General features: G+C 48.2%; 1 protein-coding gene across 1 annotated transcript in view; it reads left to right on the top strand.

Annotated features, from left to right (window-relative positions):
* The window catches only part of GFRA4 (GDNF family receptor alpha 4), a 76,828-nt gene extending 52,492 nt beyond the window's left edge, over positions 1–24,336 (top strand). Inside the window, exons 2-8 of the mRNA XM_054204079.1 lie at positions 6,376–6,654; positions 9,373–9,453; positions 12,932–13,277; positions 16,363–16,472; positions 17,428–17,562; positions 17,825–17,982; positions 20,022–24,336. Of these exons, the coding sequence (XP_054060054.1) occupies positions 6,376–6,654; positions 9,373–9,453; positions 12,932–13,277; positions 16,363–16,472; positions 17,428–17,562; positions 17,825–17,982; positions 20,022–20,168 (1,256 nt within the window). The 3' untranslated portion in view covers positions 20,169–24,336. The remainder of the gene's footprint in view (positions 1–6,375; positions 6,655–9,372; positions 9,454–12,931; positions 13,278–16,362; positions 16,473–17,427; positions 17,563–17,824; positions 17,983–20,021) is intronic.
* Positions 24,337–24,739: the final 403 nt, after the last annotated feature.

Raw genomic sequence — 24,739 nt, 5'->3', positions numbered from 1 at the left:
CGCAGACACAATCCAACAACTAATGCCCTAGCCCATGATTTTTTTTTCCAGCCAGGTTCTAGTCATTGACTTGGTGGGGGACAAATAAAATGCTTCATCTTTTTAGGCTTCATCAAATTCAGAGTGATGCTTGCCTTCTTGGTAAATGGCTGAGAGCTACGGATGAGAAGGGCTGTCAAACACAAATTGGGGATTATTGAGTTTATCTCGTCAGCCGTCTGAAACCCAACTCACCATGCTCCCTTTGACTCATTCACACTTTCATTTAACACTTGTGGCCATCACATTTCACTCTCACTTTGCAGTCCACAAAGGGCAGAGAATGACCCACTAAAAATGTCTGCACATGGTCAGACTTTTGCAGATACATCACGCCAAAGGACAGGTGGGATGGCTTGCTTAATGATCTTCCTGCTACAGCAGGGAGGACAACTTCAAGTTTACTCTGAAGGTATCTAGGTGTCACATATTAGTCTATGTTAAGCAGGAAGAGAGATCAAAGGAATGTGGTTTCTTCTGATTTTGATTCCATGCAATGAGTAAATTATCTTCTATGTGAATCAGATACTAGAGGAGAAGGAAATGCTTAATGAATGTTATAGTATTTATTTGTATTTCCCCAGTGCCTGTAAAGTCCTGCTTGAAGGCACCAAGAAAATACAGACAAAAGATTGCATATAACCTGAAAGTAAGGGGAGAAAGGTCAGATCTGTAGGTACAAAAAGAGTCAGGCAGCACATTTTTAATGCCTGCTCGAGACATGCAGCCTGGTCTTGGCCTGAACTTTCCAGCATTGCTTTTACATCTTCAGATATTACATTCCTGAGGTGTTCTCAGCAAATTCCACCACCCCAGTGCTGACTGGGAAGAGTCAATAGCAAATGAAGATCGTTTGCACTGTGGGATTTCATGATATGTGTGTTATGTTTGTAAATCCATCTAAATCCACAGAGGGCTGATAGCAATGAATGGTGTCATCCTCCTCGCGTGAGCTGCTCTGATCTAATCCAGGAAAACAGTGAACCAGCCCTCAATGTATTCATGGTGTTGGAGGACTGAGCATGCACTAAGCCCATGGCAAGAGGGATGGAAGGGAAGGAAACTTCGCCTTGCATTCCGGCATCCCAAAGGCGATTGCTGGGCACTATGAAATCCGGATGACAGCTATGAGTTTTGGACAAGGTGTGTGGGATCTCCTAGGAGGGCTGTTCTAAGGCAGGTTTGGGGAAGGACCATCGGTATTGCAGAGGTGTTTAATGGGGCACCTCGTATGATTTATATGCTTGTCTCCAGATCAGGCAGGGTCCAGGGTTTTTGTCCAGTGAGATGAGCCCATGTGAGTAGATGTTAGTGCAACTCAGACAGTGAATTCTCAGTGTAGCATTGCCACTCTTGCATGTCTCAAGCACTCTTGAGTGCCTCAACCTCATTGCAAATGGGACCACTGGAGAGGGAGACACCTGTGAACCACAACTTCCTTCACTCCTGGAACAAATCTAAGGTAAGCAGGTGGAGGCATATCCAAAGTACAGACTTGGAGGAAAGGCAGTCCTCTGCACACTCTGCAGCTGTTTCAACAGTAAATGGGAAATGAAGTTTGAGCTGTGTACAAGGATTTGTTCCTTAGGTGATCCTGAGCACTTGGCTGTAAAATTATGATGTTAAAACATAGTCTAAACAAGGTTTAGCAGTGACCACCTGCATTCACCACCTGGTCCCTTTCATGCATCACTATTGGTTTATGAATATTTGGGAAATACTAGGAGTATTTCTTCCAGGCTGCCTTTCCCATCATTTTTTCACTCCAGGACAACTGTGTGTAACAACTTATTTCTGACAGCTCTGGGTAAGTTGAAAGTTTCTGGATATCAGGCAGTAGCCTATTAGCAAGCACTAACATCTGTCCCGCAGATTTAATTTGACCTAGCCTATTAGGTTTGCCCAGGTCTTTTCTCCCAGCTGAACACAAAAGGATGGTCTGGTGCCCACCTCAGGTTTAGACCCCTGTTCTGCAGGTGTCAGTCACACAGGATGCAAGTACACTTTGCAATGCCTTCTCCCAGGCATTTAAATGGCCTATGCGCTGGCTGGAATACTAATTCTGTCATGAAGAGAGCCATCCACCTTTGAGGCAAAACAAGGCTTGTAGAGGGACAGCCTCTCACACACCATAACATGTTGCATGTGATATGTCTGGTGAGCAGAAGACCTCTGCTGTGCAGCAGGCAGGTAAGGTGGCAGAGCAGAAAGGACCCCACAGCATGGAGGATGCGTGAGCACAGGAGCTCCATCCTGAGCGCGAGGGGCGTGAGAGTCAGGAGCCTTCTGCATCCTACTTGTACTCATTGTGCAAGATTTGGCAGGTCTGATTTAGGAAGAATTATGTAAAAGATGTCCAACTAACCTAAAGGGGTAATAAACAACTCCTGTTGCTTTATTGGAGATATGGGGTGGTTATTCTCCTCTTAGCAGCAAATATTGTAAAAGCAAACACCAAATGTTCTGGAGTCAGCAGCTTGTCATGAAAATAATAAGAGTGTTCATCACTCCTTAGGACTGTGCATGAATCAGGGGTGGAAAAAGCATTCACACCTAATACATACAAAAACTGGAGGGGAGGGGGACGTATCCCACATCCCTAGGTTGAACAGCATCATGAGAAACAGTGTGGCTCCTTCTAAAACATCTGAAGCCCAAGTGTTGGTTGGATCAGAGGGCAGAGCGGCAGGGCCCCACATTGGTGCTCTCCAGGCATTTTGCTCACCGTTTCCAGCCCACGTGGGGTAACCTTCACACTTCACTCCCTAGACAAAACTGCATGAAGGAAATGGTCTCTTTGGAGGAGAGTCAGACCTCCTTGTTCAACAAAATGTACTTTGAGATACCTGTATAAGAAGAACCGAGGGTCTATTAAGGCAATGGGAAGAGCCAGATTTTTCTCTTACTCCTGCACGTTATGAGTAATTTTACATAAGTGTCACTGAGGTAAGCAAGAGCAGAAACAGATGTGGAGCATAGCTACAAACAGGATGTGAAAATAAACTCATTACTCCATCTGCCCACCGTAAACAGCGTGAAATTAGCAGCAAGCGAGGAATAAAAATTCAGACAAATGGCCTTTTAAGGAGAGCAGAGGGAGCTGGAAGGTCTGCTATTCGAAAAGCAGAGGCATAGAAAGCCCAAGCCATGCACAACCCAGTGCATATCCTGAGCCCCCTGGTCAGTCAGGGGCAAAGGTGGGCGAAAATCCCATGGTGGAGAGTCCGCAAGGTGCTATTTTTGAAGGCAAAACCAGAAAGGCTACTCCATCTTTGGGAGAAAAGACCTGATTTTGCTTTTGTCCCTGCACGCTAGAAAGAACCATCTATTTTATAAGTCACAGAGATTTATTTTTTTTCCCTAAGAGGCGCTCTCTTAATGTTCCATAAAATTACTCTCTCAGGGGTAGTGTGAGGAGGAAAACGTGGTGTTATGTTGTCTCAGTTGCAAAGACATCGCTAACAATAAAAGCCCCTGAATGATTTGGTTTTTAAGTGACATGATTATGGAATGGGTCATTCGTGACGCTCCGCTTCAAGTTGCTTCAAGCACCTCTGTCATAAAGTCTTGAATGGGGGTGTTTTATGCTTTGGGTTTGGACTGTAAATATTCACCCCTGGCCTTTGTTCTACGAAGCAAGTCTCAGCTTGAGGATATATTTACTTAGAATTTTGCAGCAAAATTTCTCAAATGGTCAATCTGCTTGATTTATTTAAAGTGGGATCCCAAAGTGTTTTACGGCTTTTACAGGCTGGCTGTGTTTATAACCATCTTGGGGAGTATCTTCTGCAATTCATGTAGCGGAGAGGGGGAAGGAGGGTCATAATTTCTATTTTAACCTACTTTTCTAGCAGCTGACATGACACTGACAAAGTCATCTCTTCTAGAATAAAGCCTGCAACACTTTATCCTCGTCCAGAGGAGATCCTTTGGAGAAAATCAGGGCAAAATAAGTCAAGCACTTTTTTTTTTTCCCCTATGAATTCTGATTAGATATGTGCATGTAAAATTCAGTGGTGTCTGAAAGCAAAGACTATGAGCAGCTCTGGCTCATTTTATGGATCTCAGTGAAATTGCAGACCAAATGATATTTCAAGGAAACCGGTTCCTTGTGTTCAGAGTTCTTCAAGATACGACAGCCCAAGGCAGAGTTCCCTACATGTTCAAAATAATTTCTCTCTCCACATTTGGCAGATCCAAACAAGCCTTGAGTGCTAAATAAACCACATCTATGAATAAATCAGGGGTAGGAGAACTCAAATTTCAGGTGTTGTGAGATTTGAAATAACTGAAAGCTTGACGTTGGCCATGAGGCATTTCGAAATAGTCTGGAGTCTGATGAAAAGTTTTACATTTGAGATGACATTGGGATGTTTCAGGAGGAAACCTCCTGGTGGGTTCACCCAAAGTTTGTAATAAACATAATTGAAATATCTGACTCCAGCTGCTACCTTCCACTCTAATCAAGAGCAACAGAAGCAGCTCCTTCTTAGCAAACACCCCGTGACTGTTGAGGGAAGAGAAATGGATATACTGGGCTCGAGCACTGAACTGGGAGGGCAACAGAGGCGGGTGCAGAAATTCAGGACAGGAGAGGTAGCAGGTAGAAGGAGGAAAAAGGGACTTCATGGAACGATCAATAGAGTCTTGGAGAGACGGGAAATTTCATGAAGCCCTCAGAGATAGAAATCAGGGGCCCATATTTTTCTCAGGAGAGAGGATTTTCTAATATTGTCCGAGTTGGGTCTCACCAGGAACAGACTCTGCAGGGGCTCAAAACCAAGAAGGTGCACCTACCCTATCTACTCCATGAAGGGTAAGGTGTCCTTACCCTTCTCGTTCCTATCGAGAGGGAAGAGAAGTTATGTTAGGGACAAGGAGTTCCTTTGGGAAGTATTTGAGAAGACCACCTTCAAGGTCATGGCAAGCAGTTTCTGTTTTTATGGTACAGCAGAATCCGAAATTACATTATAGGCGCAGGGACTGATTGTCCCCTTCCATAAACCAGATTTCCCTCTTGATCACTCCCCCAAGCCATGGTGCAGTCATGCCTGACCTATGTCAACATGCTCCAGGACATCACACCAACTGGAAGGAGTGAGATTCACCTTGTCCTCATCCCCTTCTCCTCTCTATCACCTGGGTGCCACCATGTCCTGCTGAGCGTGTCTGAGCCTCTGGCCCTGAAATTGCCGGGGTGCAGTGGTGCAGCCGTGAGCCTTGGAGTGAGCACACCCCCAGGAATCATCCTGGATGTGTCCAGCCTGCTTTAGAGAGGAAGAGTGTTTAATAGCATGGGATTGGTCTGCTCCAGGCCATGGGGGCACAGCCCCACTGAGCCCCACTGACCATGTTTAATTTATTGGTGTACATGTAGCAATAATGTCTTCCTCCAGTGCTATCCTCTGTCCTTTCAGCATGGGGAACGGTAGTTTTACAAGTTAACTGAGGAGAATTTACAGAAGCTTGGAAAAAGCCAAGACAAAATAGTGCGAGTCCTGGGGAGGTGGTGACAGTGAACAAGGGCCAACTCCTGGGACACACGTGGGCTGACTCCATGTCAAAACATGCCACACAGAGCCATTCATAGCTTCAGGGAAGTGTAGGCAGAGTTAAATCATGTGCAAGAAGGAGAGGCTGGGGTCTCCACAACATTGGTCTGCTGTTAATATCAGATGGGAGAAATTAGATAAAGAGCTGGGGGAGCAAAGCACTTGGGGAGTTTTTGTGCTCCAAGCGGGGAAGAGCAAGCACCAGGAACTGGTCAAGTCTCTGCCACATATAATCCTGCTTCCAGGCTAACCCTACCCAGGGTAACTGTCTGAAATCAGGAAGGACCTGGTCTCTAGGAGAAAGGTGACCTCTCCTTCCAGCTCCTCAGGGGACGCCACATGCATACCACTGCTGCTGGTGGCCCAGCAATGTGGGAGACAGACTTTTGGGTCGAGGTGTTGAATGTCAGGTTGTGTCTTGTCTCCTCAACATCCCTTCAACTTCTTTTCACCCACTCCTGTTCCTCGGCGATGCTGCTGAGCAGTGCTGCAGCACACTCGAGCAGCCCATGTTCCACATCATGGAGGCAATCCATGTGTAGGAATGGCAAGCCTGGGCATTTAAACCCTCCAGGTACCCTCTACCCCTGTTGGGTAGAGATCTGCCCACTTTAAGACTTCGGAAACAGGGTCATTGCTTGTAGAGTGGAAGTTGATGAGAAGGATTTCCATCTCTGCACATGAAGATGGACATCCAGCCTGGTCCAGCTCATGGGAGACAAAATTCATTTCCCACCTGGGGTTGCTCCATCACCCTAACACCCCTTCTCTGGTTTTCTTGCAGAAGGTATGGCGGAAGCTGTCAGCTCGAGCAGGGACTGCCTTCAAGCAGGCGAGTCCTGCACCAATGACCCCATCTGCAGTGCCAAATTCAGGACCCTCCGGCAATGCATCGCAGGCAATGGAGCCAACAAGCTGGGACCCGATGCCAAGAACCAGTGCCGGAGCACCGTGACGGCCCTGCTCTCCAGCCAGCTGTACGGCTGCAAGTGCAAGCGAGGCATGAAAAAGGAGAAGCACTGCTTGAGTGTTTACTGGAGCATCCACCATACATTGATGGAAGGTCAGTCAGGCAGGGTACTCATTTCTGAGGATCTTCCTAAAAAGGAATTATTGCTGGGGCTTTCTACAGAGCTCCCCAACACCTTGGTGCAGTAAAGGTCACCCTGTAGTATCCTGTTCCCTCCCAAGACCTACTGACCCCCACAGTAATGACATTTTGGGGGAAGCAATCCTGAAAATCTGAGATATCTATCTATCTATCATCTCCTTCGTTTTTTTAACCTGATCTCTTTTTTATGACATTCCCAGTATTCCTTGAAATCTTTTGCTTGGGAAATGCATGGTACGTTTTGCATCTAAGTATGCAGGACGATGAAAACCACAGATTTTACAGAAACACTATACAGAGCATGGAAACTGAGGAAAAAAACAGCACAAACATAAAAAAAAATCACACTCTTGGAGGATCTCAAATGCATCGGTGTCTTTGGGTTAGTAAAGATTTGGGGCTAGTGACATCAAGTTGGAATTTAAAGTGCTCCCAGAGCCAGTATTTAGTAAGTTTGGATTTTGACGGTTTTTAAGAGTCATCATAAAAGTACACCTCAGTGGCTATAACTCTTCCTTGTCAGGCTGGTGAGTATTTTATGCACCATCAAAATTAAAACAGAGAATAAAACAGAACCTTCCAGCCATGGCCTGCGAAATAGATTAATAAAACACTGCTGGCTGAGAGCTGAAAGGAAAGGTGCAGGGGTGATAACACAGGCCAAAAGGCCAAGCAAAACTGAGAGGATGGAGACTATAATGCACAGGCTTGCCAGAATGGGAACTAGCTTCATCAAGTTCCCGGAAAGCTTTCAGCTGCCACGGCTTGCAAGGTGCAGAACATGGTGCTATGAACTGACTGGGGAAGAAAGAGACCTCAGCACCCTCCAGGATCCAGTCTTTCCCATAATCACGTGCCAGGTGAATTTGTTTGCATCAAAGTGAAGTCTGGGGAAGAGGTGGCAATCCAGCCTCTCCAATCATTTTACCAGGCTGTGTCGCAACTCCTTCCCCGCTGACTTTTGTGGCCTGAAGCTTTGGACAGAGTTCATCTGTGACTTGGCTGTGCAGGACAGTGGTGTCAAGAGGACTTCCAGCTCCAGGAGCACTGCTGGAAGAGCAGTGAGAGGGTGGCAGGGAGTGCTGAGAGCAGGCAGGGGCCAGATGTGGGTCTCCAGGTGCAGAGTAGGAGATGGATGCTGGATGGCCACGTTGGATGGGCTTCCTGCCCAGCAGCTTGGGACCTCCATCCTGGGGATGACTGTGAGAAGGCTTTTATCAGAGACTGCCAAGAATCTGTCCTACTTCTCTGCTGTCGTGTCTTGAACCCCACATTTCTTCAAGCACTGAGTTCACTTGCAATGAAAATTCACTCTCCTAAACCTTTGATTTCCTTGCCTTAATTTCCCCGGGGAAATATATTTCATAATAGTCACATGTTTCAGAGTCCTTACACAGGTTTAATTGACTGAGAGAGGAAGCCAATCCACATGCTCCATGTAGAGCTTTGTCTCTCAGTCGTACATACCCAGGAGGCTGTTAAAAGCTTCCTAGAAGCCCTCTTATAAAATCAATTGTGGAAGTGTGTGCTCAGGGAATTTACAAAGCATACTATTTACTCAGGTTCTTTTGAGTGCGCCTGTGTTTAGCCACCTTCCCATTTGGAGACACAATAACACGATGACAACCCGATAACAATTCTCTGATAAGGTGCTATATCATCAGGACATAAAACTGCTATGCTGGAACATACAAATGGGCCCCTCTCCAGTCAGTAACGATGCAAGATATTTCAATGAAGGTGTAAAGCTGCCTTGTAATGCACCTGTGGTAATTCCGCAGGGCTGTGTACCCTGGGAGCCATTTCTTCCTGACCACAGCTGGTGATCAGCATATGCCCGGAGCATGAGGTTTGATAGTCCTTTTATCCCAGCCAGTACATCTGCTGCTGCTGTCCATATCCATCTAAATGTCTAATAAAAAAAAAAAAAAGATACTGAGCTGTTTGCTTCAATAATATTCTGGAGTATTCATCAGGATGACAAGGCATTACAGACCATTGAGCGGATGAGACGAAGCACCGATTGAATAGAATTAGGTTCCCAGCAAGTTAAAAATGAAAAGGGGAAGTTTCTGTGGGAGCTGTGGGTCATTAGCTCTGTGCCAAGTAAGAAAGGGCTGTTGGCAAGGAGAAGGGGAGAGGTATTAATGAATATGAAGGTGTGTGTGTTGCCACACACAGAGCCCTGTGCACAGCCCTGGCTGCGTCCTAGAAACAGGTAAGGACCATTGACCAAGGGAAGGACATATAGGAAATACCAAGAACAGTGACGGAAACCCCATGTGTAGGGAGCTGGTGGTTTTAACTCTGCCCATGAGCAAGACCCTGTGCTACGGTCTGTTCCTTTCAGTGGCAAACCCTGTAAAGGGACCCAAGACTTGAGCTATAGAGGGTTGCAACTCAATGGTTCCCTGAGAGGCTGTCCTACTTCAAAACTGTGATATATTTTTAAAAGCCAGTTTCATCCTATTCCCTTCCTTAAGGATACGGCTATACATCAGTTCCTGTAAGTTCATAAGTACGTAAGTTCATTGTTTATTTATGACCTTTAAAGCACACGTTCCCTGGTCCCACCAAGCAAAACTGCACTGTAGCTGTTGAACCTCGTACGTCTCAGACATCCCTTAGGAGCCTCAGTTGCCTTCTCACTAACTTCTCTTTTCAATGCAGGCATGAACGTGCTGGAGAGTTCCCCTTATGAGCCGTTCATCAGGGGCTTTGACTACGTCCGGCTGGCATCCATCACTGCAGGTAGGTGGGTGGGAAGACGCTCTTACATTGACTGGTCCAAACAAGGGGGAACTAGCTGTGGGATCAAGCACTATGGACAAGGAAAGCCTACGTGGTCTCTTGAGGTCTCTTCACAAAGCATTGCTGAGATCTTGTAATAATTTTTCCAATGAGCTGCCTACGATTCCTGTGCTAAACTGTTGTTAGAAGAACATGTCCTAGGAAGAAGCACTTGTGATTTTCGTTCTTTGACTTTTTCATGTCCATACTGTGAAGGGCTGGGACTGAGGGACATAGTAGGAAGGTCTCTTCCAATGAGCCATCACAGGTGGGATGAGTATTCATAGCAGGTGTATGATTTGTGCCATGCAGACACCCTGCCAAACAGAGGCTGCTTGGGTATCATCAGGTATGAGAATGTGCTTCTACATCAGTCACAGGGTCAAACTCTGCAGGCAAAAAGGTCAATAACCCAGCCTGCTAGTTGATCCCAGCCACAGCCTCTAACCCCGTGCCCTGAGGGCAACCTCAGGACTCAGACCCATGTTCTGCTCTGCATCATGTAATCTGCTTAATAACGTGAGCAGAGCTGCCCAACACATTTTAACCCCCTCGAGGGCACGAACCCCCGGCTCAGCAGTTAAAAGGTCAGTGCGGTAGCTATTAAGCCATCCATCACCAACATCACAGCTGCCACCACAACCAGTGTTCAGCTCTGCTTATGCACCACAGCTGCAGGCAAAATTTACCAACGGTCAACGGTGATTTTTGTTCCCAAAGTGCCCGTCTGGGAGCAGGTAACGTACTCCTTGTGTGTCTCTGACAGATGTGCCAAAACAGCAATCCTGTTGCAGCTCCTCCCAAGCGTGCACCTGACTCTGGGGTGGCATCCACAGCTGGGGTGCACCCGAGCGAGTAAGGAGCAGCACGTCCCTGCAGCCGATGGATGTCTGCGGTCCCCAAGATAGCGAGGCACTTGTTAGGTGAAAATGTCCAGGAGCAAATTAACCCATCAGCCCTCAACAATCTGAGCAGCCGGGGGAAGGCGGGGGGTCGCTCCCTGACCTCACATCTTCTTGTTGGCTTCACTTGACTGATTTGAGCATGGAAAGTGAAGCATGCACAAGGCTGTTTGCCAGGTCATAGCCTTCTTTACTAGAGTTTTTCCTCTTTCACTGGAAGTCCTATAGGGCTCTTCAGAGTACGGCGAAATCCAAGGATTTTTATGCGTGGTTAACACATTTTCAGGTTTGTAAAGCAGATTGAAACTGCTTGGGTAGCAAACGAATGGGGCCGGAGCAGCAAGATTGTGTACGAAAGGCTCAGCATCCATCTAGGGACATTACGTTTCATGGTTTAATCTTTTTTTCCCTATTTATACTCGTCAACACCACCTATAACACATTTTATGAACTGCCACCCCGTGCCTGTCTGGTGCCCAGGATTATTCTGTCAGCATTGCCAAAGGACCCTCTTTCAAATTTAACCGCAAAAAAAATTTCTAATAAATTGCTGAAACACAAGACACCCCCATGACCCTATGCTAAGTCAGAGCAACAGATATTTTAAAGAAAATTTTGCATAAACAGGGTATAGCCGCTATTAAAATGTACAAACAGAATTATATCTCTCCACTCTAATTGTAGCCGTGATTTTAAAAAGCACATCCTCCTTTGTTGCGTGGGAAGAGGAGAAATGCTAGCGTGTTCCCTGTGATTCATTAACTGAATGGGTAATGAAACCCTTCCAAGTAACTGTTTCCTACACGTCCGCTGACAGCTCCCCAGCATAAACCGATGCTCTAAGAATATTCATCTCTGGGCATTTTTAAAGGGAAGCACCTACGTGGTAAAAACACACCAAGCGTCAGTTTCACCCATCATAAAGTAACTGCGAAACTTGAAATTTGACTTCCAGCTCACAGCAAGCAGTGGGGACAACGGGAAGGGAAAAATAAATGCTCAGAGAAGCAGAATCTGATAACGTCAGTGAAAATGAAGGAGGGCAGCCAGTTTTGAAGTGCTCAGAGAGACTGTCAATGTTTTAACACTTGTCAGCAGTGACTGGCTGGTTTTAACTCCCGGCCAAAGATAGGGCTTGGCTCTGCATTGGAAATTTATCATCCTGGGGATTTTTCCTCTGTGAAAAATCCTTCTCTGCTGGGGAGAAAGTCCTTCTGCTGTGCTTCAGGTCATGGGCTTAATTCAGAGAGGTGAGAAACGGCTTCAGATTAATTTTCTCTCTCATGCTTGGAGGACCCTCATCTTATCTCTCTGATCAGACAGAGCCTAATGTCTTGACCAACCAGGGACTCTGTAGCATTTTCCTCCTCTATAAAAACAGTCCAGACCATCCTTGGAGGAGCCCTAAAAGCAGTGTTAGACAAATATCTTTCACTTTTACTATTCCCCTGTTTGCAGAGGAGGTCGTTGGCATATAAACTCATGAGATCCCTATTTGCCTACTGAAGACGGTGTGTTTCTCGTCCGTCGCCACAGTTTTTGCTTTATTTTGCTGACTGTTCCCCCTGCTGCAGGTTTTCCTCCACCTCCCCTGCATCCCCACAGCATAACCTTGATCTCCCACCCGGACTGCTAATCCTGGACTTTTGTTTCCCTCTTGTTTAAGAGGGTGGAGATGCAGAGTGATTTCACTGAAGCCAGTGAAGGGGTGACCTTGCAGAGGGTATGGAGACAGACCAACATGCATTCACATGCAGGCAGCATGAAGGTGCCAGGGCATCAGATTGGATTGTAGCTCTGATCCCCACCCCGTGAAGGCAGTGTCACTGCTTAGAAGCTGGGCATACTGGGCAGGACTGGTCTGGGTGGGGGAAGCCAGAGCACTGCTGTGGGGCTTTGAGAGCCGGACAGCTCTCACTTAGTTGGGCAGGTCTTGGGATGAACACAGCACAGCTGCTGCCAAAGCCTGACTTGACCCTCTGGAGGCCTGAGGAAACTCATTGAAGAGGGTAGAGGGTCTGGGGTGCAAGAGGGTTAGTGCAGACCACCTATGTATTCTGAGACCTGGCATGGCCACTCACAGTGTTTGATGTTGAACAACATTTTTGACAAAGACGGTTCATTAGAAGGGATCCCATCGCAGTGTTGGATCCAGTCATGGACACATGACTTCTGTCTTCCCACACTTCAAGTTGATTAATTCATGTTGGTAAAGTGTTATAAGGTGCCCAGAGTAGATCAAAACTTCGTTTATTAAATGTAGGAGCTTGGTGGAGCAGGCTCTAGGCTGTGAGGTTTGTTGTGTGGCCATGGCACCTCCTGGAAAAGGTGAGTAGGGAAAGGGGATTCATCCCTGCTGGGACACAGAGAGCAAATGTGGACTTCATCTAGGCCACTGCCCTCCTAGAGTGGGTGGTGGCCTCACTGAGGTTGCCATGGATGGGAGCAGGATGGGGATGAAGATCTCAGCATAGGGTGGTGCTGCTGTCGGGGATGTCAGCACAAAATCCCATCACCATTCTCCCACCACCTTGCAGGGTCTGAGAACGAGGTGACCCAGGTGAACCGGTGCCTGGATGCTGCCAAAGCCTGCAACGTGGATGAGATGTGCCAGCGGCTGCGGACGGAATACGTCTCCTTCTGCATCCGACGCCTGGCCCGAGCCGACACCTGCAACCGCTCCAAGTGCCACAAGGCTCTGCGCAAGTTCTTCGACCGCGTGCCACCTGAGTACACCCACGAGCTGCTCTTCTGCCCCTGCGATGACACAGCCTGTGCCGAACGCCGTCGGCAGACCATTGTTCCTGCCTGCTCCTATGAGTCCAAGGAGAAGCCCAACTGCCTGGCACCTCTAGACTCCTGTAGAGAAAACTACGTCTGCAGGTAACCTTCACACACTGGGGTGGCCAACGTGGACAGCTGTCCCTTTGACGAGCCTGGGGTTGACAGCCTGGTGACCAGACCCAACAGACCCACCTGAAGGATCCTGTCTGGAGGCACCCATCCTACTGACACAGGCCATTGCCTGAGTGGCTCCTTCCCATGACCCATGTCCTTGGCTCGTACTCTATGCAGAAAGCATTACAGGCAGGAGAAGATTTGAGAAGTTTGTGCTGGAGCTTTTTTAGACCTTTTCTATGGGTTTTTGGGTTTGGTCTTAAAGAAATTCCTGCTATGGAAACAGTTTCAGGAAGGTGCAAGCTAAGCAGCGATGTGGTGTGGTGTGCTTGCAGTCACTTTCACCAATCTGTCTCTTCACTGTCTATCTCCGCCAGCCCAGAGCATCCCACAGGAGCACACAAGCTGTCCTAACAGTCACAGGCACTTGTAGATACCTTAAAACCATGGCTTTGTCTTTTAGAAAAATGAATTATATATATAAAAACTATACCCTTCTGCTGCAAGGCTGGACGTTCCAGTGATTGCAATAGGAGTCTCAGAGTCACAGTTCTCACTCCAGATCCATCAGCCGGTATGTGGCCAGGGAGGTTTGCTCCTCTGTTTCCCTTTAAGCCCCATGCATGCACACTTGCACAGACCGATCCCAGTGTGCACGCTCACAGGCATACCCCTTAAGTATTTTTCCCTCAGCTGCACTATTGCCACCTCTCTATTTCTCAAAAAGTCTTTGATATTCCAGAAGGTTAATCCACATACAGCTCTCAGGAGTGGAGCCCATCTGCCAGTAAGAGATGTAAGACCATACCAGCAGCCGTACTGCACCAAATGTGGTGGTCCCAGCCCAGTGCCCTGTGTGCAGCTGTGGCCATGAGCAGACACCTGGAGAAAAGCACAAGAGCAAGTGTAGGACACATCTCCCAGTATTGTCCCAGTCTCTAATTATTGTGGGCTTTGGGACTTCCTGAGCTGAACTTCCAGCAGACATCCCCTACCAGCACATCATCTTTAAATTACAATTAAAAAATTATGTCCTTTCACAAAGGAAGGTGAGAGCAGCAGCATCATCTTCTTGGATGGATGCACTGGTACTAATATCCTCACCCCTCTGCAGCCCAGAAACATGAATGAAGGAAAGAAACTGAGCTATACATCTGAAGCTGACTCTGAAAGACACAAAGCCCCTAAGCCACACCGTCTCTTGCTCAGATTTCACCCAGCTACCCAGGGAACCCACAACAGCCGGGTACTGCCCTCTTCCTAACAAGACAAGTGGGCCCAGCAGGGAAGAAGAGGTTGAAAGGGGAGAGCGCTGCTTCCCAGGAGGCTGGAAACCGTTTCCTGCAGGCAGCACAGCTGTTAATTATCTGGTTCCTTGGTCTCTGAATATATAATATAAAACGTCCTCTAGAGACATGGTGGGAGCAAGGGATTGACGTGTGACCTGGTCAAAGCTAGCAGTGCAGAAACCACAAAGAGACCCAGGAACAAATCATGGCACTTTAAAGAAATAGAGTAAAATACTCCAGGGCTAACCCTGCCTGCACTGCTTAGTCCTCCTGCAGCTTCCTCACAGCTGTAACTTCTTGAATTTCCCAGCTTGTAGGGGTGGGCTCTACTAACATGAATTATACAAAACCTGCAATCACTACCCCCCTCCCCTAAATAACGCAGCAAAAATTTGTGCAAGAAATGTTTGTCTGGCCATGGCACAGGACAAAGGGGTTGGTATGGGGCAAACAAGGGAGCAAAGAAGAGGAAAAAAGGAGAAGACTGGGGAGGAGGAGAGAAACGGGCAGGACAGTGCAAGTCTGAGTGCTGACACTGACCAGGAGCACTGACCAGGAGCACAAAAAATGTCTGGAAGAGAGAGGCTGTCTCAGTTTTTCTGAGATTGCACAGGCAGAGCAAACATTTGAGGTACTCATTTCACAGTTCAGACACTGCAGACCCTCCCCTCAAGTGTTGACAGTGCTAGTGCTTGCTTGAGTTTCCTAAGCAGCTCAAATGCCATGTGAGATGCCTTCTCACCTGGCCATGGCATGCCTGTTTAAATGGATCTGAATCTCCAGTAGGTCCTATGTCCTGCTTGAAAGCCCAAAGTGGATGTCTTAGATTACCCTACAATGGCCAAACACCACTAGATGCCTATGTGCCACCAACTGACTCATCCCTAAAGAATTAAGTGGCAAATATCTGGTTGGCAGCATGATTAACAGAGTTTAATCAACCAAGCTAGCAGGGGGGCCACATGCAAAGAGCAATCTGTCTGAATCATGCACCTACTTCCCTGCATGGCCCAGACAACCCCAATGAGCCCAGCGCGTGTCTCAAAGCTGCTTTGTGCAAAGTGGTTTGGTTTGGTGCTTTGACCTAGACAATGTGAAAACTGAGGCACAGTGGTCTGTGGTGAGAGCTGTATGTCATACACCTCTCGCTCCACAGGCTCCAAGGAGTCCAACCTTCTCCTGAGAATGGGTGCCTGCAGCAGAGGGTATGGCAGCAGCCCTGATGATGGGTAGAGCATTTCATATCTGAGCCCTTGGGCATTTCCCTTAATCTGAGGATGACCTCAGCTAATTTTAAGGCACAGTCTTTGAAGAGAGAGAAACTGGACCAGAATGATTTTCTCTTTCAGCCAATCAGCCTAAAAATGAAGGCCTAGGTCTCTAAGGGAAGTTATTACTCAAAAGTCAGATAATGGCAATACAGAATGAATTCCCTCACTGCCTGCAACAGTTCTTCCCTCGAAAACCAGCTTCACGCACCAGAAAACGAACGTTTCTTCCAAGACTGGACCTTTCTTGCAATCCCAGAAGCCTGTAAGACATGAACTACAGCACCTATTCATGTTTCATCTCAAAGGGATAAAACCCACCTCTGGGTTTGCTGGGGAGGGGGCAGGAGGGTATAAAATGACATGCATTCAAACTGGTTTAGCAACACCTGCAGCAGCAAAGCATTTTACAAATGTCTTCCCTTCTGTAAACACCACCAGTGTGCTGTTATGTCCCTTTTTGCCCCGACTATCTGTGCTAATATGTCCCATTTTGTGCTCTCCCTCCATCAGGTCACGCTATGCGGAGTTCCAGTTTAATTGCCAGCCGTCCCTGCAGGCGGCGAGCGGCTGCCGGAGGGACAGCTATGCTGCCTGTCTGCTGGCGTATACAGGGATCATAGGTAAGAGGCTGCATCCTTCGGCTGGTCTCTCTCCCACTCTCTGGGTGGGAATCATCTCCTCTGGGTGGGAAACATCTCCTCTTACTCTGGCCAACTAAAAGCTATGAGGACAGTAAGGTGGAGAGCTGAGACTGGGATCCCAGGGAGATGCTGGGCCTTCTCTCTGCAGTGATTAGAGAAGGAACCTAAGCTATGATCAAGGGGAAACTTTAGGATAGTTGTAATGGAAGGAGAAAACCCATGCACTATGGGCCGCTGCAAGGTCCCGGCTTCTGTTTCAGGTGGAAATAGATGGGCCATCCCAGGGCATCTGCTCTGTCAGGAGTTCCCTGATACTATCACCAGTGATGCCACTGGAAATCACTATCCAATGCCATCTTGCTGACTTCAGAGGATGTCAAATTGGGTTTTCAGATGCTGCAGAGACCCAGCTGGCAGCAGTTAGCACAAGTACAGCCAGAGTCCAAAGAGAAGTGCCAATGGCCATTGGACTTGGTCCATCCTGACGGATGGGATAGATTGACAGATTTTTAGGTCAAGATTTCATTCTGGTTTAATCCTTCCTTTGTTGTCTCTGACCATTATGGAGACTGAGTTTGATTTTTTCAATGACAGCATGAAAAACTTTGTACATACTCACATACAGGTTTTGAATATTAGGGAACCTGAGTTCCCAGGAACTGCTCATTCCTTGGATGGATAGCACATTTTAATTGACTGAAGGCTTTGGTGGTGATGGGGTGAACAAAAGGGTTGTGACTGCCTCCTTTTCTCCTCCCTGGGAGCAAAACAGACCTGTGACACCAGCACCTGAAGGGTTTTCTTGTATTGCCATCACGGAGGGGCTCAGCTGAGGCTGTAAGCAGAGCAACTGAAGAGTGCAGCAAGGAGGGAAATCATTGTCCCTTCTTGAAGTACCAGCCTTGCAGTAACACTTCTCCACCCTTCCTGGCAGGCAGCCCCATCACACCCAACTATATTGACAACTCAACTTCCAGCATAGCTCCCTGGTGCACGTGCAATGCCAGCGGCAACCGGCAGGAAGAGTGTGAGAGCTTTCTGCATCTCTTTACCGACAATATCTGTCTCCGTAAGTATCACACGGCACATTGCTGCTGTGGCAGCATCACCCGCAAGCTGGTGAGGCTTCTTGTGAATGAGGGTATGAAGATGCCCTGGTCCTCAAGAGTCTGTTGGTGTCCAGTTCCCTGTGCTTTCAACAAAGGAGTGCTGAAGCCCCTCAGGCATGCATTTACATGATGCAGTTGGAGGAGGCTGGAGAAGGGATGCACGTGCTTTGCTTGGAAACCTTGCCCTGACAACTCTTTTATCCATCTCTTTCCCACACGCAGAAAATGCCATTCTGGCCTTTGGCAATGGGACCTACCTGAATGCGGCTGTGGCCCCATCTATCCCCCCCACCACACAGATGTACAAGCAGGAGCGAAATGCCAACAGAGCTGTGGCGACCCTCAGAGAGAACATCTTCGAGCACCTCCAGCCCACCAAGGTAGGAGAGGGCTGACCTGGCCCTAAGATGCTTGGCAGTGTCTATACCTCCTCCATGCCTTCCAGCCTCACCTCAGCTCCCTCTTTCATCTGTGTAATTTCAGCTACGTGCGGACATCCAACCTCCCCTCCACCTCTGAATCCCTGATTGACCCTCTTCTTCATGCTCTGACATATTCTTCCCCAACATCAAGCATGGGGCTACACGCTCCTGTCCCTGACTCTGCCCTCCTTCCTGTTGGTCACCTTCTCTTTTCTTTTGTGGGTGCTACAGAGAGATATGTTTTTTTTAGAAATCCATGGGCTTTTCAGGACTGTAGTAGGGGAGCCAGGACCACTGGTTTGGCACAAGCATTTCAGCTGCCTGAGATGTAGATTCCTCCCTTGTTAGGTGAGGAGCCTGGAGGTCATAGCATTGAGGCTTCACTGACTAATGTTTGCTAAGCACTGGAAAATTTCATCTGAAAGGTTCTAGTCATCAGCGAATTGTCAGTATCAAAGAAACATTAAATTGAAATTATTTTAAAACAAATAACAGATGAATTTACTGATGATGGCAGTAGTAAGCATTAAATATTTTATTTTTAAATAAAAAGAAATGACCTTGATTTGCCACCCACCAGAGTAATTTTCAGATTGAATTATTTTACTATTGAATAATTAACAGTGACCCTGATTTGCTGAATGTTCACGTAACAGAAGCTGTCAGTTAACTAGACTCCAGGGACTGAGCGTGGGCTTTGCACTGGGCTAGCCGATACCTTCAGGGAGCTTCCACAGACAGGTTTTTTTAAGCCTCTTCTGTGTTTCTTTTGCTGGGAAAACACCTGCTTCACCTCCCTCCACTCTGTTTTCACAGAGCAGCGGGTTGGGAGGTGCAGAGATGTGGCCTCAGCTTCCCTCACTGCTTCTCAGGGCGTTGGTGGCCATGCACAGCACAGGCATACTTTCAGCAGGCCATAAACTTCGCACCCAGGAGACTTGGAGGACTTGCCTCTAGACGGTGCTCCCCAGACCTTAGCACGGTCCAAACACACTCAGAGCTTTATTCCTGGAAGTGATGGAGAAGCTGTGAACCTCCCTCATCAGTGACAGTCCAGCCCAGATAGCCAACTGATGCTACCACTAGCAAGTGGGAAGCTGGAAAAACTACTGTAGTCAGGGATGGTCCTACCACATCCTGAACACCCATGTGACAGCAGCACATCCCACTGCTGAGGCGTGAGTGCTGCTGGAGAATGGTCCCTGCTGACACTGCAAGAGGAAATGGGGAGCTGGGCCTTGGCTTTGGACTCAACTCTAAACCCAGACCCTGTTCACGTCCCTGGACCTGAGGAGGAAAGCTATGATGGACTGATTAGTACACCTGCTTCCCATCTCCTTAGCAGTGCAGAGCCTTAGCTCTAAATTATCTCAGTTGTCAACTAATGCAAATACAAGTCTCTAGTAAAGCAAATTTTCAGCCACAGTTGTCAATACACTGTAAAAGGAGAAGGGTGCAGTTTCTCTGCAGGGGGCCGGCACCCAGGGCAGGAGTCAGTCATGCAAACACATGCACTGTATTTTGGAGTAACCCACCTGGCTCCCAGCTGCTCCTTGGTGAAATGTCTGCCAGCCCCATGGAGACGTTTTCAATACCCAAGGGACATCTCCACCTAGAGAGGCCACTGGGTCAAGCTGCTGGCTAGCAGTGGCTCCATGGGCTACATGGATCTCCATTGACTGGAGTGGGCATCCAGGCACCCACCTCACACAAAGGCACCTCCAGCTACTGTCCAAACCTGCAGGCTGCGTGCCCAGTTCTGTGCCCATGAGGTGACCCTGCTAAATGCTGTGGTGCTACCACCACCTTCACCACCAGTTCCAACAGAGCTAAGCTGACCTCCAGACTAGAGCTGGGGTGTTGAGACCAGCCCTGGATCCCTCTGCACATGCACACACATAGGAAGGCTGCATGATCACTAAGCCCTAAAGCCTCAGAAGGACCAAGGTGGGGAACAACCACATCACTTACCTTGTGCTGCCTCCTTTCTCTTGCAGGTGGCTGGAGAGGAGAGGCTCCTGCGGGGCTCCACTCGTCTGTCATCAGGGACCTCCAGCCCAGCAGCTCCCTTCTGCTGGGCAGCCTCTCCACTGCAGATGTGGCTTCTCTCCGCTCTTGCTGTGCTGAGCCTCTTCGTAATGTGAAGCAGGGCGGGCACACGCCAGGCAGAGACTCTCTTTGTGTTGGTTTCTTTACAAAACAACCAGACAAGTAACTTTTTCAGTGGGAGGGGAGGGAGGAGGGAAGGGATGGGAAGGAGAAGAGAGTGTGTGGGCATCCCTTTCTTCTCCTCATCCATCTGCCAATTTATTTGATTTTATACAATCAGCATCATCGATAACCAGCTCATTCTTGGTCCTGGCCACCTTTCCACCCCACAGCTTTGTCGTTGTCTCTCCAGCTCTCTGCAGATGGGGTTGAAGCCATGGACAATTCCCTTGGAAAAGTTGAAGGAGAGAGTTAAGCCAAGAAATGAGACCCGCAAAGAAAATCCTTTTGCCTGTCCCAGCCAAGAGGGGAAAGACTTTTGATGGCTGAGCTGTCAGGAAGTTTCCTGAAGCCCTGACGCACTATGGGGGGCTCTTGACAGGACATGTCAAGATGTGGAGTTCAGACTGTCTCCAGGGTTGCTCAGGACCCAAAGGCAAACTACCTGGTTCACAGGGATGAAACCAGACCCCCAGTGAGAAGGTGATTGGTTTTGTTTACTGGAGAGGATCCTGAAGCACCTCTGGGGTGGACCAAGTAACCATGCTATGAACTGGCTCACAGGCATTAACCACCTGCTTGAAACCATGGCCAGCATGCATTGCCAAGCTGTCACCTACCCCCTGGGTCCTCCTTTTTATAGAAACGTGTTATGTATCGATGGTGTTCAGGAAGAAACACGTGTGTTGAGTTTTGTTTACGGCTGGCTTTCTTCGTGCCCCAACCCTAGCATCTATATTCACTGTTCCTGTAAAGTGTTTGGGGTAGGTATTTTTTTGTCATGTCCAAACAACCAGAGGCCAATGTTGTCCCACTCCAAGCTAACCTTTCTCCATGCAGGATGAACATGTGAGCCCATGGGCAGGATGCAAGCCCGACGCAACTCATTCTCATGTGCTACCTGTGCTTCCATCAGTCTCTCAGAGAGTCAGAGGGTTTCATTAGTTATGCAAGGAAGAGATAGGATAGAAAAGGTTTGATAGATACCACCCTGTGGACATAAATATCCAGCCAATTTTTGGAAAGGGCAAGTCATGAATTGTGTCATAGGTAGGGAATGGATTACTAAGGTTCCCCTCCTTGAAGAGCTGGTGGAGGCAATTGCTTGTGTCCAGGTTAGCACATGAAGGACATTGCCTCCTGCCAAGTGCTAATTACTCAGCTGAGAGGTGGTTTAAGCAAAGGCTGGTGAAGTGACCCACTCTACTGCAGGCAGAACCCAGCTGGAGGGTGAGGACAAACGTCTCTCTGGTTTCTCGGGGCACAGGGAGGCAGAGGCATGACCTTGGGTTACCTGAGCATTCAGGGGTCTTCCCTCAAGGAGGTGAGCTGAGGACTCCCAGTGCCTTCTTGAGGGGCTGAACCCCTCGTTAGATCAAGCCAAGAAAGAAGATGGTAAGAAAGGGTGAGAAAGTTTCCCAGGATAAATGCTTACCCAGGTTGACTGCCACAGAAGGCACAGGAATAGCTCCAGATTCTCCCTGAGTATTTAGGCCTGGGCTTTGCAGCAGCCCATTTATTCCTTGATTTGTGCTCCTTCGAGGAACATCGCTAGCTCCTTAGCATTTGGATGCATAGAAAGGCTTAGCAGCAGCTGATGCAGCAAAGTCTATTGCTTTTTATTCACATTCCCTATAGAACACCTTCCGTTGCTTTTTTGCTTCAGATTTTGCTGAGAAAGTGCAGCAGCTTTCTTGGGTTTTGGCCCAATATAAAACCACTCTTGTTTTCAAATGAACACCTGTGGATGCGTAAGACACGCACAGAAATCCTCCTGGCTGCATCCTATCCAAAGTTCTGCTCTTGGAGGTCCTTGGGGCTGTAGCACCTGATTGTCCTAATCCAGGGCTGTGCAAAGGAACATGCCAAGATTTAAGTCTTGTGTGCAGGGGGCCAGGTCACGCTCTGAACTGAAACGTGTATGTGAAATCTTCACTGCCAAGAGGCTCACCCAGATCAGAAAAGCAGGCAGAGAGGCAGCGCTACAGGCAGGGAAGCCCCTCACCTCTCTTCAAAGTGCCATAGCCATGCACTGAGTCGCTGTGAACATCTCCCTGTTATCCAGGACAACGGCGTCCTCTGAGAGACGGTGGAGCCATCTGTGCACCAAGCGACACAACTACTAGCTGTAACTCTGCAAAACTTGTGTCCTCTAATGCACAGGTAGGAAGGGATTAAACCCTGATGCTCAGCCCTTCAAAGGCAAGGAACTACCTCAACATCATGAGGTCATGCTGTGAATTGCCTTCTGCTGCTTTCCTTTCAAGTCCTGTAGTCATGCCCTGCTCTTCTACACATCTGGCCCCAGCAAGCCAGGTCTCCACCAGCTTTTAATCTTCTTGCACGGGCTGAACCTCTGCGTAGGACGGGCGTGCAAGTGGCAGCTGCTTTCCAGGAGTACTCGCTCCTGCAGTCTTTCACGGCTCCACTCCTGTGTCTGTTGTAACTCACTGGCATTGAAACGGCACTTTGCTGTTTCCTTCTCTAATTGACAGCCAGCAGAGATAGATATTTTCTAGGTGGCCAGGATGACTGGCAACCCCGCTTCAGCTCTCCCTTAGGACTAGTATGCTCTGAAAAATAGATGTGGAGAAACCTACTCAGATTACCGGAGATGGAGGAGACCTCTAGAGGTTACCTAGTCCATTGCCGTCTCCCACAGCAGGCCACCTTTCCACTTTCTAGCATAGTTATCTTAAACGTTTTTTAACAACTTCAATGACAGACTTCATCATCTCTGGATTTATATCTTGCTTTAAAGACTCCTTAGGGTGTTAAGTACCATCACAGGCCAAAGAGATCCTTGATTCCCATTGTAGTCTCTTCTCAAGTCCTCAGTTTTGGGAGGATGGCAAACCAACAGCTAAACCTGCCCCAAGGCTGTGGAAGGTGACAGCCAACTACCATGGATCATAACACAGAGGCATTGCACGAGAAGGCCAAAAAACATGGCAACGGTCTGCTGGGATCCCTGCAAAAATTGCACAATGAGTTAGTGTAAATGGGTGTCTGCTAGTGTTTGCGTGCGTTTCCTCCTTGTGCCCTGCGGGGGGGCCTCAAAAGCATCTGCAGAGTTGAGGTTGCAGGTCTGAAAATGCACTCGCCGTCCTCAGCCTTTGTCCTGTGCTGGCAGTTTGGATTCAGCATCCTTCAAGCACGGTCCCAGGCCAGGTCCTGCTCTGCCAGGGGTTCCCCGCCACCTGGGGACGCTTCGAAATGAAGTGAGTAAGGCACAGAGAAATGAGTCTCCTGCCCAGCGGGGAAGAGCTGAGGGGTGCGTTGGACGGGCAGTCATATTGTGCGGAATTTAGAAAAATAATGATCAAAAAACCTGCATGACTTTTTCCTCATCATTTCACCCTTTTTGTCAATATTTAATGTCAACTCTCCCTCCAAGCCCGCTCACAACTTAAACTTTGCAAAAGAGGATGGCTTTTGAGCAGTCCTTTTGGGGGCAGGAAGCCCAATTACATTCCCCCCCCGGCCCCCGTCCAAACACACGCATGCACAGGCAATTTTTTTTCCCTTGTGAAAAGTCAGTAATTTTTTTTTTTTATGACATTTCATCTCGGTTGAACTCTGCAAAGTGAACCATGGATCCTCATTTTTAAGCCTCTTGACTAACCACCAAAGTCATAGCAGCTGCTTGTAAAAGTAAAGGACTGAGCGAGCCAAGAGAGAGAAAGGGAGACAATTTTTTAGGTATTCCGTACCTGAGGACTTTCATAAGCATAAAGAAGAGTCAAGGGAGGGGAAAAAAAAAAAAAAAAGGGAAAAAAGAACAACCAAGCTTTCTGCAGCCACTGAACTCGATTTTTTTGGCTGCTCAGCACCATTCCCAGTGGTTTGGCAGTCCTGAAAGCCCGTGAAATATTGTGTATGTACAAATCCCACATCGTTGTCAAAGCAAGAGCACGAGCAGGGAGGGAGACACCGCGGCGGGGAGCCGGTGCTGGAGCCATGGTGATGCTACAGGCTGGGTGCGTGTGTGCACACGTGCACGTAGGGGAGGATGGCTGATGCCTGCCTGTGCTACTGGGGTATAACCTGTACTTATCTCTTCTGTACATGTCAATATTCAAACATATCCATGAATAAAGCACACATGCATTTTCCTGACCCCCTTGCTCCTGTCTGCGATGCTGCATTGGCCGTGCCCGCATGTCCCGTCTGGTGCATCTGCTGAGCTTGCTGGTCCCATGCCGTAAGAGCAGCTGGAAAATAAATGGAGGGATGTTTGAGGGAGTTTGGCAGAGCGGTGGGGTTCGGATGCCCCATGCTTGGCTGGAAACCCAGCTCTGATCTGCTGCCTACCAGCAAGGAGGGGCAGCAGGTGAAAAACCCACTCTACTGAGATGGAGAGACATCCGTGCCACCCGGGAAGGGGACACGGACCCACGGGAGTCCTGGGGCTGCTTGTGCTGCCCACAGCGGGTGAGGCATGCAAAGCTGTGGGAACAATTTGGGGAAGATTTAGCTCAAAGCTGGTGCCAGCGCAGGAGGAGGG

The sequence above is a fragment of the Rissa tridactyla genome, chromosome 5, assembly GCF_028500815.1.
Source record: "Rissa tridactyla isolate bRisTri1 chromosome 5, bRisTri1.patW.cur.20221130, whole genome shotgun sequence".
In the NCBI taxonomy this organism is placed as follows: domain Eukaryota; kingdom Metazoa; phylum Chordata; class Aves; order Charadriiformes; family Laridae; genus Rissa; species Rissa tridactyla.
This window is presented reverse-complemented; position numbering and strand designations above follow the sequence as displayed.